This window comes from Aureococcus anophagefferens (assembly GCF_000186865.1).
Source record: "Aureococcus anophagefferens unplaced genomic scaffold AURANscaffold_34, whole genome shotgun sequence".
NCBI classification, from domain to species: domain Eukaryota; class Pelagophyceae; order Pelagomonadales; family Pelagomonadaceae; genus Aureococcus; species Aureococcus anophagefferens.
In genome coordinates this window covers 363,781-376,093 of record NW_008705592.1, presented here as the reverse complement: position 1 = coordinate 376,093, position 12,313 = coordinate 363,781, and the positions used below count along the sequence as shown (strand labels likewise).

At 75.4% G+C, this 12,313-nt stretch overlaps 2 protein-coding genes across 2 annotated transcripts; one reads left to right on the top strand and one right to left on the bottom strand.

Annotated features, from left to right (window-relative positions):
* Positions 1-530: 530 nt before the first annotated feature.
* Positions 531-1,373, top strand: AURANDRAFT_67210 (hypothetical protein; the record flags this gene model as incomplete). The annotated part of the gene is made up of 1 exon (XM_009042597.1): positions 531-1,373. The coding sequence occupies one exon, from the start codon at positions 531-533 to the stop codon at positions 1,371-1,373; it is 843 nt and encodes a 280-aa protein (XP_009040845.1).
* A 1,230-nt stretch (positions 1,374-2,603) lies between these two features.
* On the bottom strand, positions 2,604-3,446 carry AURANDRAFT_13498 (hypothetical protein; the record flags this gene model as incomplete). The annotated part of the gene is made up of 2 exons (XM_009042585.1): positions 2,604-3,050; positions 3,111-3,446. Coding segments are annotated over 2 exons (783 nt in total), but the record flags the coding sequence as incomplete, so codon positions are not given.
* Between the last annotated feature and the right edge of the window lie 8,867 nt (positions 3,447-12,313).

The following is a 12,313-nucleotide window of genomic DNA, read 5'->3' as shown; positions in this document are numbered from 1 at the left end:
CAAAACCCCAGTCTGATCCTCGCGGGGACGCGCAGAAGCTGAGATCATTAGGGCCCGCGCAGCGCGCAGGACGTGGAGCCCGCCGCGCTCGAGAACCACAATGCGCTATGGCAACTCCTTCGAGATGGAGCCGCGTCGTGAGGGTCCGCCGCAGCTGCCAGGAGGAGTTGCTATAGGGTTGCCCATGTGCTGCGGACGCGCGACGCGGAGGCAGCCCGCAGTGTGAGATCTAGTGTCCGCAGTTGGGCGGACGAAAGATCAATCGGCAGCCGTCGATAGATATGTTTTCGCGCGCTCGTTGGGGTAACTTTTTTGATAAAGTGGATGAAACAGCAAAACGCTCGCCGAACTCGACGTGCCAGCCTCAACCAGCCTCGATCGACACGACGAGCGCCGGGCCGGCGGACGCGGGGAGGAGAAGGAGGAGGACGACGACGTCCGGCCCGCGGACGACGCCGGCGTCTTCGAGCTCGACGTGCACGAAGTGCGCCGCAGGCCGTCGTCGTCCGCGCGCAACCCATCGTCCACCGATGCGGCGCCTGTCCGCGGCGTCCCTGTGCCTCCTCGCGAAGCGCAGCATGTCGGTGGTCGTGGACGAGGCGTGCGCGCCGCGGCTGCGCCTTGCGCTCGTGAGGCACGGCGAGAGCATGAACAACGTCCACGAGGCCGTCAGCGAGGCCGCCTACGTCGCCAACAGGCACGCGGACCCGGACCTGTCGCCCCGGGGCTACCGCCAGGCGGACGTGCTCGGCGGGTTCCTCGCGAACGCGACGCGGTCCAACTTCCTCGGCGTGCACCCCATCGACGAGGTCTGGGTCTCGCCGCACCGGCGGACGCTGCTCACGGTCGCGCCCTTCGCCGCGGCGAGCGGGCACCGCCCGCGCGTGAACACGAAGCTCTTCGAGGCCGGCGGCGTCTACGACGCGAACGACGCCTACGACGCGTTCGCGGCCCAGGGCGGGCTCACGCGGTCGGAGATGGCCGCGCGCCACCCGACGTACGCGCTGCCCGACGAGGTCACGGAGGACGGCTGGTACGCGCCGCCGACGCCGGGATCGGGCAAGGAGACGGACGACGAGTGCCGCGACCGCGCGCTGGGCGTCGCCGCGGACGTCCGCGCGCGCGCCGCGGCGCTCGACCGCGACCTCAACGTCGTCGCGGTCGTCCACTACGACTTCATCTGCGCCTTCCTGGACGCGCTCGTCGCGCCGGCCACGCGGGGGCCCTTCCTGCGCTGGAGGCACTTCAACACCGGAATCACGGTCGTCGACGTCGACGGGGCCACGGGTGCCGCGAGCTTCGTCGCGCAGAACGCCGTCGCCCACCTCCTCGACGAGCGCGACCCGGCGCTCCTCTCCGGCTTCCCGCTCTAAGGTTCGATCCAGGGACGGCCGGGCGTCGGTCTCGGATCCGCGGCCGTCACGAGAGAGGCATAAAACAGGGGCGTTCCTAGAGCCCGGGCCCGACGGGCGTGTCGGGCTCGTCGTCGGAGTCGACGATGGCGTCGAAGCGCGCGTAGTCCGTCGTGTAGCGGTCCTGGATCGTCGCGACGGAGATGGAGACCTCGCCGCCGCCGTCGTCGTCGTCGCCGTCGTCGGACGTGTCGTAGTCGCTGAAGTCGTCGTCGTCGTCGTCGTGCTTGATGCGGAAGTCGACGTCGTCGCCGTCGCCGCCGTCGTCGGCCGCCGCGGGCGCCTCGAGCGCCGCGCGCGCCGCGAGCGACTCGGGCGTGTCGTACCAGTCGAAGCGCGCGAGGTGGAGGATGTAGAGCACGCAGTCCGAGGGCAGGCCGCCCCAGCCCATGGTCAGCGCCGCGAAGGCCGCCGCGCAGCCGTTGCGGAACGTGCCGCTGAACGCCGCGTTGCTCCTCGGGCCCCAGAGGATGTAGCGCGCGCCGTAGCTCAGCTTGCCGACGAACGTGCGCCGCCGCCGCCAGGGCGACCCCCACCAGGGCCCGTCGCCGGAGAAGGGCCGCGGCGCGAGGTGCGCGAGGCCCGGGTAGACGACGATGAAGTCGTCCTCGTGGCAGATCTCGGACCGCTGGTTGTCGTAGACGATGCCGTCGTCGCCGTACTCCGCCGAGTGGACGTAGATGCCGTAGACCTCGCCGGGCTCGAAGACCATGGGGTAATCGAGCTCCAGCCGCTCGAAGTTGCGCCACGACGGCTTGTGCTTCCGCGAGTAGCACGGCGCCCACGCGTCCATGTCCTCCTCCTTGCCGCCGAAGCCGCCCTTGGCGTACCAGACGCTCATCTCGCCGAGGCCGCCCCGCACGAAGACGCTGTCGACGATGACGCAGGACACGGGGCGGTCGAACTTGACCTCGACGTCGAACATGACGCCGTTGAACGTGTGGTCCTCGTGGTCCTCCGTTTCCACGGTGTAGCTGTCGTGCACGAGGTAGTCGGCGTCCTCCTTGAGGAGGAGGGCCGACATGGCTCGCAGGGGGGCGGCGCGTTCGCAGCGCTGGTGGCAGCAATCCCGCGCGCAGCCAGCTCGAGCTCCGCCGCTTTTGGCCAAGGTCAAGATGATGTTCAAGTATGCTTCAACTTTACCCAGAAGCGCACCATACAAGCTTACGCACTTGCTCACGCCAGCCCCCCCATCCAGTCCAGGAGCGCGGCGTTGACCTGGGCCGGGTTCTCGTCGTGGGGGCAGTGGCCTCCGTCGATGGAGACGCGCGTGACGTCCCTGCCCAGGGCCGTCGCCGCGGCCTCGTAGCGGTCGCCGATGGCCGACACGACCCAGGGGTCCCGCTCGCCCCAGCAGAGGAGGAGCGGCGCCGCGAGCCGCGCGAGGAGCGCGTCGACGGAGCGCGCGGGGTCCGCGGGGCCGTTGCCGTTGCGCGACACGATGCGGTAGAAGACCTCGGCCGCGTTGGGGTCGCGCGCGGGGTACTCGATGCTCGCCACGAGGTCGTCGTCGCACCGCTCGGGGAACACGGGGTAGACCTGGCGCAGCACCTGCTGGATGCGCAGCGGCTGCTTCGTGACGACGAAGGCCGCGGCGACGACGGCCCGCCGGACGGCCGCGCCCAGCGCCGCGAGCGCCTTCGCCGCGGGGCCGGCGTCCTCCGCCGCGAGCCGCGCGGCCTCCTCCGCGGCCGCGACGTCGGGCGGCGGCGCGAAGCGGCCCGCGCCGTTGAGCGACGCGACGCCCCGCACGAGCTCCGGGTGCAGCGCCCCGAGCGCGAGCGCCGTGAAGCCGCCGATGGAGTTGCCGGCGACGACGGCCCGCGCGCCGGACCCGCAGCCCGCGACGTCCCGGAGGAGCGCCGCGCACTGCTCGACCCACAAGTCGCTGTCGTAGTCCATCACGGGCTTCTCGCTCCGCCCGAAGCCGCAGAGGTCGACGGCGTAGACGCGGTAGCCGGCCTCGGCGATGGCGTTCACGTTCGCGCGCCAGTGGTATGAGGACGCGCCGAAGCCGTGCACCAGCAGCACCGGCGGCGCGTCCGGGGCGCCCACGGCGACGTACGACGTCTCGATGCTCGTCACGCCCGCGTCGGCCGCGCAGGCGAGCGTCGGCGCGTAGGCGAAGGTTTTCGACACCAGGGTGCCGTCGGCCTGGGCGACGCCGGCGGGCGACCATTCCAGCGCGGCGGCGCGCAAGGTCGTGCTGCGTATTTGCGGCTGCGGCCGCGGCAGGAGCGCGGTAGCGCCGACGACGAGGAGGGCGGCGCGCAGCATGGTCCTTGGCGGCTGTTGCGGCGGCGCGCGCGGACAGCTCGTGCCGATCGCGGTGGCGCTCGATGAACCAACGCGTCAACGAAGTTGCGTGCACACAAGTTGAAGTTGAAGAGCTTCCACGGCTCCGATGTGCGCCACGAAGTTGGGGCTGCCGCGCGTCGCACCGAGCCTGCGGTAGCCGCACCGAGCCTGCGGTAGCCGCACCGAGCCTGCGGTAGCCGCAGGGAGCCTGCAGTAGCCGAACCTTGCGGTAGCCGAACCTTGCAGTAGCCGCACCTACGGATGAGCAAGCACCGCCTCTTTCGCTTCGAGGGCGAGCGGTGGTACCTGCGCGTGGGCGTCCCGCGGTCCTGGATCGACCGGCCGCTCGCGGCGCTCCTGCAGCGCGTCGCGGCCGTGCTGCGCGCGCGCCGCGACCTCGTGGACCCGGCGGTCTGGGTGCCGCGCGCCGCGGAGCTCGACGTCCTCGACGACGCGGGCGAACCCGTGGCGCGCGACGCGCCGCTGTCCGCCGTCTTCTTCGACCGCGCGGGCGGCGAGGTCGTGCTCCGGCGGCGCGACGCGCGCGCCGCGCCCGACGCGGTCCTCGATATCGACGCCGACGCGCTCGCGCTCGCGTTGGCGTACGGCGAACCGCGCGCGGACCAGCGCCGCGTCTGCAAGCGCTTCGCGGAGGCCGTCGGCGGGCTCCTCGCCCGCGTGACCTGCGACGGACCCTTCGACGCGCCGCCGCTCGCGTGGGCGTTCCCGCGCGCGACGGCCGTCTCGGCGCGGCGTCCGTTCCGCCGTCGAGGAGGAAAACCACGTCGTCGTAGGTATCGGCGCGCCGCGCGGCGCCGACGGCCCTCGTCGCGGCGGTGTCCGCGTGGGCGTCCCTCGCGTCGCTCGACGTCCGCGACGGCGACCTCGACGACGCGGCCCTCGCGCGCGTCCTCGGCGCCGTCGCGCCGTCGCTGCGGGCGCTCGACGCGTCGCGGACGGGCTTCGGGCGGCGGTCGCTCCTCGCGTGCCGGTCGCTGGCGCTCGAGGCGCTCGACGTCTCGGAGACGCCCGCGGCGCGCGCGAGGACGCTCGACGCGCCGCCGACCGTCGTATCGCTCGCCGCCGCGCGGTCCCCGCGCTGCGGCGCCGACGCGACGTTCGACGACGGCGAGGAAGACGAGGCGCGGCCCGTGCGCGGGGGAAAATTTCGCGCGCTCGTGCTCGACCGCCGCCGGCCGCTGCGAACCGGCCTGCTCCGGGGCTCGGGCGCCGCGCGCCTCCGGAGCCTGTCGCTCGCGGACTGCGGCGTCGACGACGGCGTCCTGACGTTGCTCCAGGATACGCGCCTGCGCTACCTGGACGTCGGGCGGAACCCGGACATCTCCGACCTCGGGCTCTGCGCATACGTCGCCGCCGCGGGCGGCGACCTGTGCCACCTCGGCCTCGGCGGGAACCAGGACCTCGGCGAGCGCTGCGTCGCCGCGCTCGCGGCGTGCGCCCCGCGCCTCGAGGCGCTCGACGTCGAGCTCCTCTGGCGGCTCACCGCGGAGCCGCTCGTCGCGCTCGTCCTCGCGACGGCGCTGAGCCGCGTCTACCTCCACGGCTGCGGCTCCGTCTCGCGGGCCGAGCTCCGGGACCGCGCGAAGAAGGAAGGCCGGGACTGCGACGCCGTCGCCGCGCCGCGCGGGAACGGCGCGTCCCGGCTCCGCGCGGCCTGGTTCTGGGCGGAGCGCGGTACTGCAAGGTAAGGGAAATGTTGCTTCAAGGTCTCGCTGTGGCAAAACCTTCGACTCAGTCGCGAAACGCGGACGACGCTCTCCGCGTCGCGGCGACGCGGAGAGCTCTGCCGCCGAGCGCTGCCGCGACGGGAAGCAGCCGGGCGAAGCGCTGCCGCCGCGCGAAGCCGTCGGCCGCGAAGCCGTCCGCCGCGCGCAGCGCAGCGGCGCCGCAGCCATGCTGCCCAAGAAGAGCATGCGCGAGCGCATGCGCGAGGCGAGCAAGAGCATGGCGACGAAGGCCGCGGCGTCGCTGAAGAAGGGCGCGGCCATGGCGGGCGAGGGCGCCAAGCTCGCCGCCGCCGCCGCCGCCAAGTCCGGCGCGGAGCTCGTGAAGAAGATCGAGTCGGCGGAGCCGGGCAAGGCGACCGTGCGGCGCCTCCTCGAGGGCGCGCTCAACGACTGGGTCGAGGGCGGCCTCGGCGCGGAGTGGCGCGACGAGAACGACGACGTCCTGCCGGAGGAGGAGGACGACGACGACGACGGCGACGACGAGGGCTTCGGCGGCGCGGCGGACGCGGCCGCGGCGGCGGCGGCGGCGGCGGCGGCGGCGGCCGGCCGGAGGGACGCGGCGGACGCGGCCGCCGCGCCCGCGCCCGCGGCGAAGGCGGCGCCCGGCCGCAAGGGCGCGTCGCTGAGCGTGAGCCTGCGCCGCGGCGAGCTCGTGCTCCGCGACGTGCGGCTCCGGAAGCGCGCCCTGGAGCCGCTCGGCGCGAGCTGCCTGAGCGTCGAGGCCGGGTCCGTCGGCGAGGTGCGCCTCGTGCTGCCCTGGGCGCACCTGGGCAGCCGGCCCGTGCGCGTGCAGCTGCGGCGCGTGGCGCTGACGCTGCGGCTCACGCGCGACGACGAGGCCGTCGAGGACGACGCGGCCAAGGACGGCGACGTGCGGCGCCACGAGCTCGACCTGCTCGAGGCGCTGCGGGAGCACTGGACGGCGCTGAGCGAGCAGGGCGAGGACCGGAACGCCAAGGGCTTCGGGCGGCGCGTCGCGGCCAGGGCAGCGAAAAGGTGCGAAATTCCCAACTTCAAAGGCTCATATCTCGGCCGTTTCCCACTCGTTTCGGCTGATTTTTGGACGAGCGATCATCTCTCGGAACGGCCTCGAAGCGTGGATGCTCTTTCCGGAACGCGCGCGCGCGGAACACTCACGTTGAAGCGACGTTGAATCACTCTTGTGCTGCCCAGGTCGCGGCGCGCGCGTTCGAGAAGGTCGACGTGGAGATCGAGGACGTGGCCTTCTCCTACGTGGGCGCGGGCGCGACCTTCGGCGTCGTCCTCGGGTCCCTCGTCGCCCGGGACGACGAGAAGAAGGACGGGCGGCGGCGCCTCGCGGGCGACGTCGCGGGCCTCGGCGTCTCGGAGGCGCGCGGCGACTCGCCGCCGCTGTGGCTCGTGCCGCCGGCGGGCTTCGAGGCGCGCGTCGAGTCGAACGCGCCCCTGCCGAACACGCGGCCGCCGCACCCGGGCGCGGCGCCGACGGCGCCGCCGGCGAAGCGCGGCCAGGCCGCGGGCTGGGTCGTCCGCGCGGCCGCGAAGCAACGTTTGGACGTCGCCGTCGCCGCGACGTCCGTGCGGACCGCGCTCGAGACGGTCGACGCCTACTTCGTCGCGTCGCGCCGCGTCGCCCTCCGGCCGTTTTTACCAGCAAACCCGCGGCCCGTGACGCGCGCGACGGCGCGGGGCTGGTGGCGCTACGCGTTCGCGTTCGCGGCGCGCGAGGCCGCGATGCACCGGCCTAGGGACCGCTGGGAGACGGCGATCCGCCTGCTCTACGTGCGCGAGCGCTACGTGCCCCTCCGCTGCCGCGCCGTCGCGCCGAAGAAGCAGCGCGCGAAGTTCCCGCGCCTCGACGCCGAGAGCGCGCGCGAGCTCGCGGACCTCGAGGCGGACGCGACGATCCCGCTCCGGGCGCTGCTCGCGTTCCGCGAGCAGGCGCTCGCCCTCTTGCGCGACGGCGACGACGGCGACGCGTCGGACGCGCCGCGGAAAAAGCCCCTCGTGCTCTCGGGCCGCGACGCGGCGAAGCGCGCGGCCGCGACGCTGTCCAAGTCGTTCAAGGACGGCGACGCCGCCGCGGCGGCACCGGCGGACGAGGCGGTCGCGGAGTTCGCCGTCGCCGTCGCCGTGGACTGCGGGGCGCTGGGCGTCGCCTGGACGTCGCAGGACGGCGAGGCGACGGCTCTGGACGTCCGCGGCGCGCGGCTGCGACTCGACGCGGACCGCGACGGCGGGCGGTCGTGGACGGCGACGGCCGTCGGTCTGGGCGTCCGCGGGGGCGACCGCGACTACGTCGACGTCGCCGACGGCGGCGGCGACGATTTCGTGCGGTGCGTCGTCGTCGAGGCGCCCGTGGCCGGCGACCTGGAGCGCGCGCGGCGGGTCGCGCGCGTCGACTGCGTGGTGGCGCCGTGCGCCGTCGCGTTACCCCCGCTCGCCGCCGTCGCGCGGGGCCTCGACGACGCGAGCGATTTATCCCTGAGAACGCTCGCGGGCGAGGTGCTCGCCTACAAGAGCTACCGCGCGGAGCTCGTCGAGAGCCGGCGGCGCAGGAAGCCGCGGCCGACGTTCCCGGAGTGCGACGCGCAGATTTTGAAGCTCGACGTCGCGCTCGACGGGCCAGGGGGCGACGTGCCGCCGCTCGCCGCGTGTCTCGCGGGCGTGCGCTGCGTGCGGACGTTGAGCGACGCGGGCCACGACGCGACGACGACGACCGTCGAGGGGACCCTCGGCGCGGCGCTCGGCGCGACGGTCCTCGCCGACGCGCGCTTCGCCGGAAGGCGCGCGCGCGACCGGTCCACGCGGTCCGCGAACTCCGTCGTCGACATGCCGGCGCTGGACGTGTCCGCCGCGGACGGCTTCGCCGACGCCGTCCGGGCGCACCTCGCGCCGCTCCTGGACCGCGGGGACGACCTCCGGCGCGCGCGCGACCGGCGACCGCCGGCGGACCTCGCGCACGCGACGATCACGCTGCGGTCGCCGGGCTGGGCGCTGCGGCTCCCGAGCCGGGACCTGCGCGTCGACGGCGACGCCTGCGTCGTGCGCGTCAACCAGCGCGGCGCCGACCGGTCCGTCGCCGCGACGGCCGCGGCGGCGACTTTGCGCGACGGCGGCTCGGGCGCCGGCGGCTCGGGCGCCGCGGTCGCGCTCCGGGGCCTCGCCTGCCGCCTCGGCGCCGACGTCGCCGCCGCGGATGTGTCGTTCCTGGGGGACCTTCCGCCGGGGCTGGCGGTCGCGGCCGCGGACGCGTCGTTCGACGGCGACGCCGCCGCGGAGTTCAAAGACGTCGCCGTCGGCCGGGACCCGCGGGGCGGCTGGCGCGTCGCCTGCGCCGGCGCCACGGTGCGGACCGGCGGCGCCGACGTGCTGAGCCTGCCCGGCGCCGCCGCGTGCCGCGTCGCCGACGGCGCGCTCGACGGCGCCGTCGACCGCGTCGACGCGATCTGGCCGGCGGCCGCCGCGCGCGCCGCGCTCCGGCGCGCGGCGGACCGGGCCCGCGCGCTCGCGGGCCTGCTGCCGCCGGCGCCCGGCGGCCCGCTCCGGGGGACGGTCGCCGTCGGGGCCGCCGCGCTGCACGCGCCCCTCGGCGGCGACGACGCGGAGCGCTACGTCGCCTGCCGCGCGACGGACGCGACCGTCGCCTTCGGCGGCGATGTTCTCGCGCGGATCGGCTGCGCCGGCGCGTCCCTGGGGCTCGACGGCTGGGAGCCGGCGCTCACGGCCGCGGGGCCCCTGTCGTGCGACGTCTCGGAAAGCGACGGCGATATATCGCTCGCGTTCGGAGACGCGGAGGGGCTCGCGTGCCGCCTCGGCGAGACGGCGGCGCTCTGCCGGGCCCTGAGCGGCGCCGACGACGTCCCGGCGGCGCCCTTTTCGGGCTACGCGCCGCTCCGCCTGCGGGCGACGTGCGCGGCCGTCGCCGTCGCCGTCGAGCCCGACAGCGCGCCGTTCCGGGCCCTCTTCGCGGCGGCGGCGCCGGCGCTCGAGGACCTGAGCCTCGACGCGGCGGCGCCGGCGGCACCGACGGCGCCGGTGCGCGTCGTCGTCGCGGACGCCGTCGTCGACGTGGACCGGGCCGCGCCGCTTCTGAAGGTCGAGGCCGCGGGCTCCGCGCTCCGCGTCGCCGCGGGCGACGGGGCCCTGGACGTCGCCGGCTTCTCGCTGGCCGTCGGCGACCCGGCGGCGGCGGACGCGCCCGTCGACGTCGCGCTGGACCTTGGTGCTGTGTCCGGCACCACAACGCCAGCGCTCGCGGAGGCGGCGCGCGCCGTCGCGGGCGACGCCGCGCGCGGCGCCGCGGCGACGAAGTGGGTCCTGCTCGGCGTGCCGGGCCCGGACCCGCTCGAGTCGCTCGACCTCTTCGCGGCGCCGCGGCCGCGGGCCGCGCTCCGCGTCGCGCTCGCGGCCGCGGACGTGTCCCTCGCCGGCGCCGCGGGAGACGCCGTCGTCGCGTCGACGGAGCGCGTCGCGCTGACGCGCGACGCGGCGACGACGGCCGTCGACGCCGCCGGCGTCGCCGTGGCGCGGAAGCGGGGGCCGGACCGCGTCGCGCTCGTCGACGCCGTCGACGCGACGGTGCGGGCGACGCGCGACCCGCCGGTCGTCGACGCCGCCGTCGCCGGCCGCGGGGGCGCCATGCGCGTCTACGCGAGCCCCCGCGACGTCGCCGTCGTCGCCGACGTTTTCGCGGGCCTCGCGGGCGGCGCGCAAGGAAACGCCGCGGCGGCCGGCGGGCGGTCCGCGGCGGCGTTCCGCGTCGACGGCGACCTCCGCGTCGTCTTCTCCGACCGGAGCGACGCGGGCGCGGCGCCGGCGCTCGCGTTTACGCTCAAGGACGCGCGCGCCGACGGCCAGTCGAACGGCGGCGCCGCGTCGTCCGTGGCGGTCACCGCGTCCGTGTCGGCGTTGGACGCGTACGACGAGGCCGCGGAAACCTTCGCGGGCGCGCTCCGCGGGCCCTGCGGCGTCTGCGGCCAGCTGCGGAGCGACGGCGCGGCGACGAGTTTGAGGTTAGCCCTCGGCGACGTCGACGCGGCGGCCGTCGGCGCGCTCGCGGCCGCGGCCGCGCGGCTCGAGGCCGCGATCGCCGCCGCGCGCGACGCGGAGCCCGCGCCGCGGCCGCGGCCGCGCCTCGACGTCGTCAACGGCACGGGCGTGCCCCTGCGCGTGCTCGTTGCCGGCGAGCCCGCGGCGCTCGCGCCGGGCGCGTCGCTGGCGCTCGACCCGCTCGCGCGCGCCGGCGACGCCGTCGCGCGCGACGCCGCGCGGACATCGACCGGTGGAAAACTTGAAACCTCTCTAGCTCGATGACATCGAAGTCGATGCGGCTGATGTTTGGACGAATCGATGGCTCTCAGCGAGTTCTCGAAGCACGGTCGAAGAGCTTGCGTCGAAACTGTCGCATACATTGAAGTCGGCTCGAAGATTCGAGTTCCGCACGCAGGCGCGACGGCCGGCCGCTCGAGCCGCTCCACCTGCTCCCGGCGTCGAGCGACGGAGCGGCGTCGATCCTGCCCCTCACGCGCGCGGCCCTGGCCCGGACCTACTACGGCGCCGCGGCGGCGGCGCCGGAGACCTTCGCGCGGCCATTGGGCACGCAGCCGTCGGACGTCGTCGGCGAGTACTCGTTCGGCGAAGGAGGGGCGCCGACGCTGACGCTGCGGTCGCGGTGCCGCGTCGAGAACAGATGCGCGGCGCCCCTGCGCGTCAAGGTCGCCGGCGCGGGCTTCGACCGCGACCTCGGCGTCGTCGAAGCGCGCGCGTCGCTGCCGCTCGACGTCCTCGCGGCCGCGCCGCCGGACGCGTCGGTCTACGCGCGGCTCGAACGCGACGGCGCCGACGCCTTCGCGCCGGCCTGCGCCCTGCGGGACCTCCTGGGCGCGTCGCGCGCGGCGGCGCCGCTCCGGCGCGCCGACGGGCCCCGGCGGCGCGGCGGCGACGGCGCGCTCCGCGCGTTCGTCGGCGGCGGCGCCGACGGCTCGCGGCTCGTGCTCGCGCCGCCGCGCGTCCTCGCGTCGCGGCTCGCCGCGCGGTGCCGCGTCGCGACGGCCGTGCGCTGGCCCCAGTCGCGCGAGGACTACGCGGCGACCTACGACGCGCCCGCCGGCGCGGAAATCGACCGCCGGTTCGGGACGTCCCGACCGAACTTTGAAAGTCTCGAGCGCGGTCACATCGACGTCGATTCGGCTGATGTTTGGACGGATCGATGGCTCTCATCGAGTTCTCGAAGCGCAGCGGAAGCGCTTGTGTCAAAACATTCGAATAGCGCACATTGAAGTTGAAGATTTGAGTTCCGCGCAGGTGCCCGCGGGCGGGACCTCCGACGTGCACCGCGGCGACGCGCGGTTCTGGTGCCTGCGCGTCGACGGCTACGAGGGCCAGAGCGACTGGGTCGACGTGTCCGGCGTGCTCTACGGGCTCCAGGGCGACGACGACGCGACGGCGTCGGCGACGCTCGCCGTGGGCGACGGCGACGGCGGCCGGCGGCTCCGGCTCACGCTCCGGCGCGCGAAGCGGCCGCCCGCGGGCCTCTTCGACGACGACGCGGAGATCTCGCAGACGCTGGAGCTATGCTGCGCCGCCGTCGTCGTGGACCGGACGGGCCTCGGCCTCGGCGTCTCGCACCGCGACCGCGTCGCGCGCCCGTCGCCGCGGTCCGCCGTCGGCGGCCACCCCGCGGTCATGGTCGACGCGTCGCCCCACGGCGGCGTCGTCCTCGAGGCGCCGTTTGCCGGCGGCGTCGCGCGGTCCCAGCCGCTCGTGCCCGCGGCGGCCTTCGCCGCGGGCGACGGCGCGCACGCGCCCGCGGCGCTCGCGGCCGGCCGCGAGCCGCTCAAAGAGGTCGGCGTCTACGACGCGACGCCCGCGGAC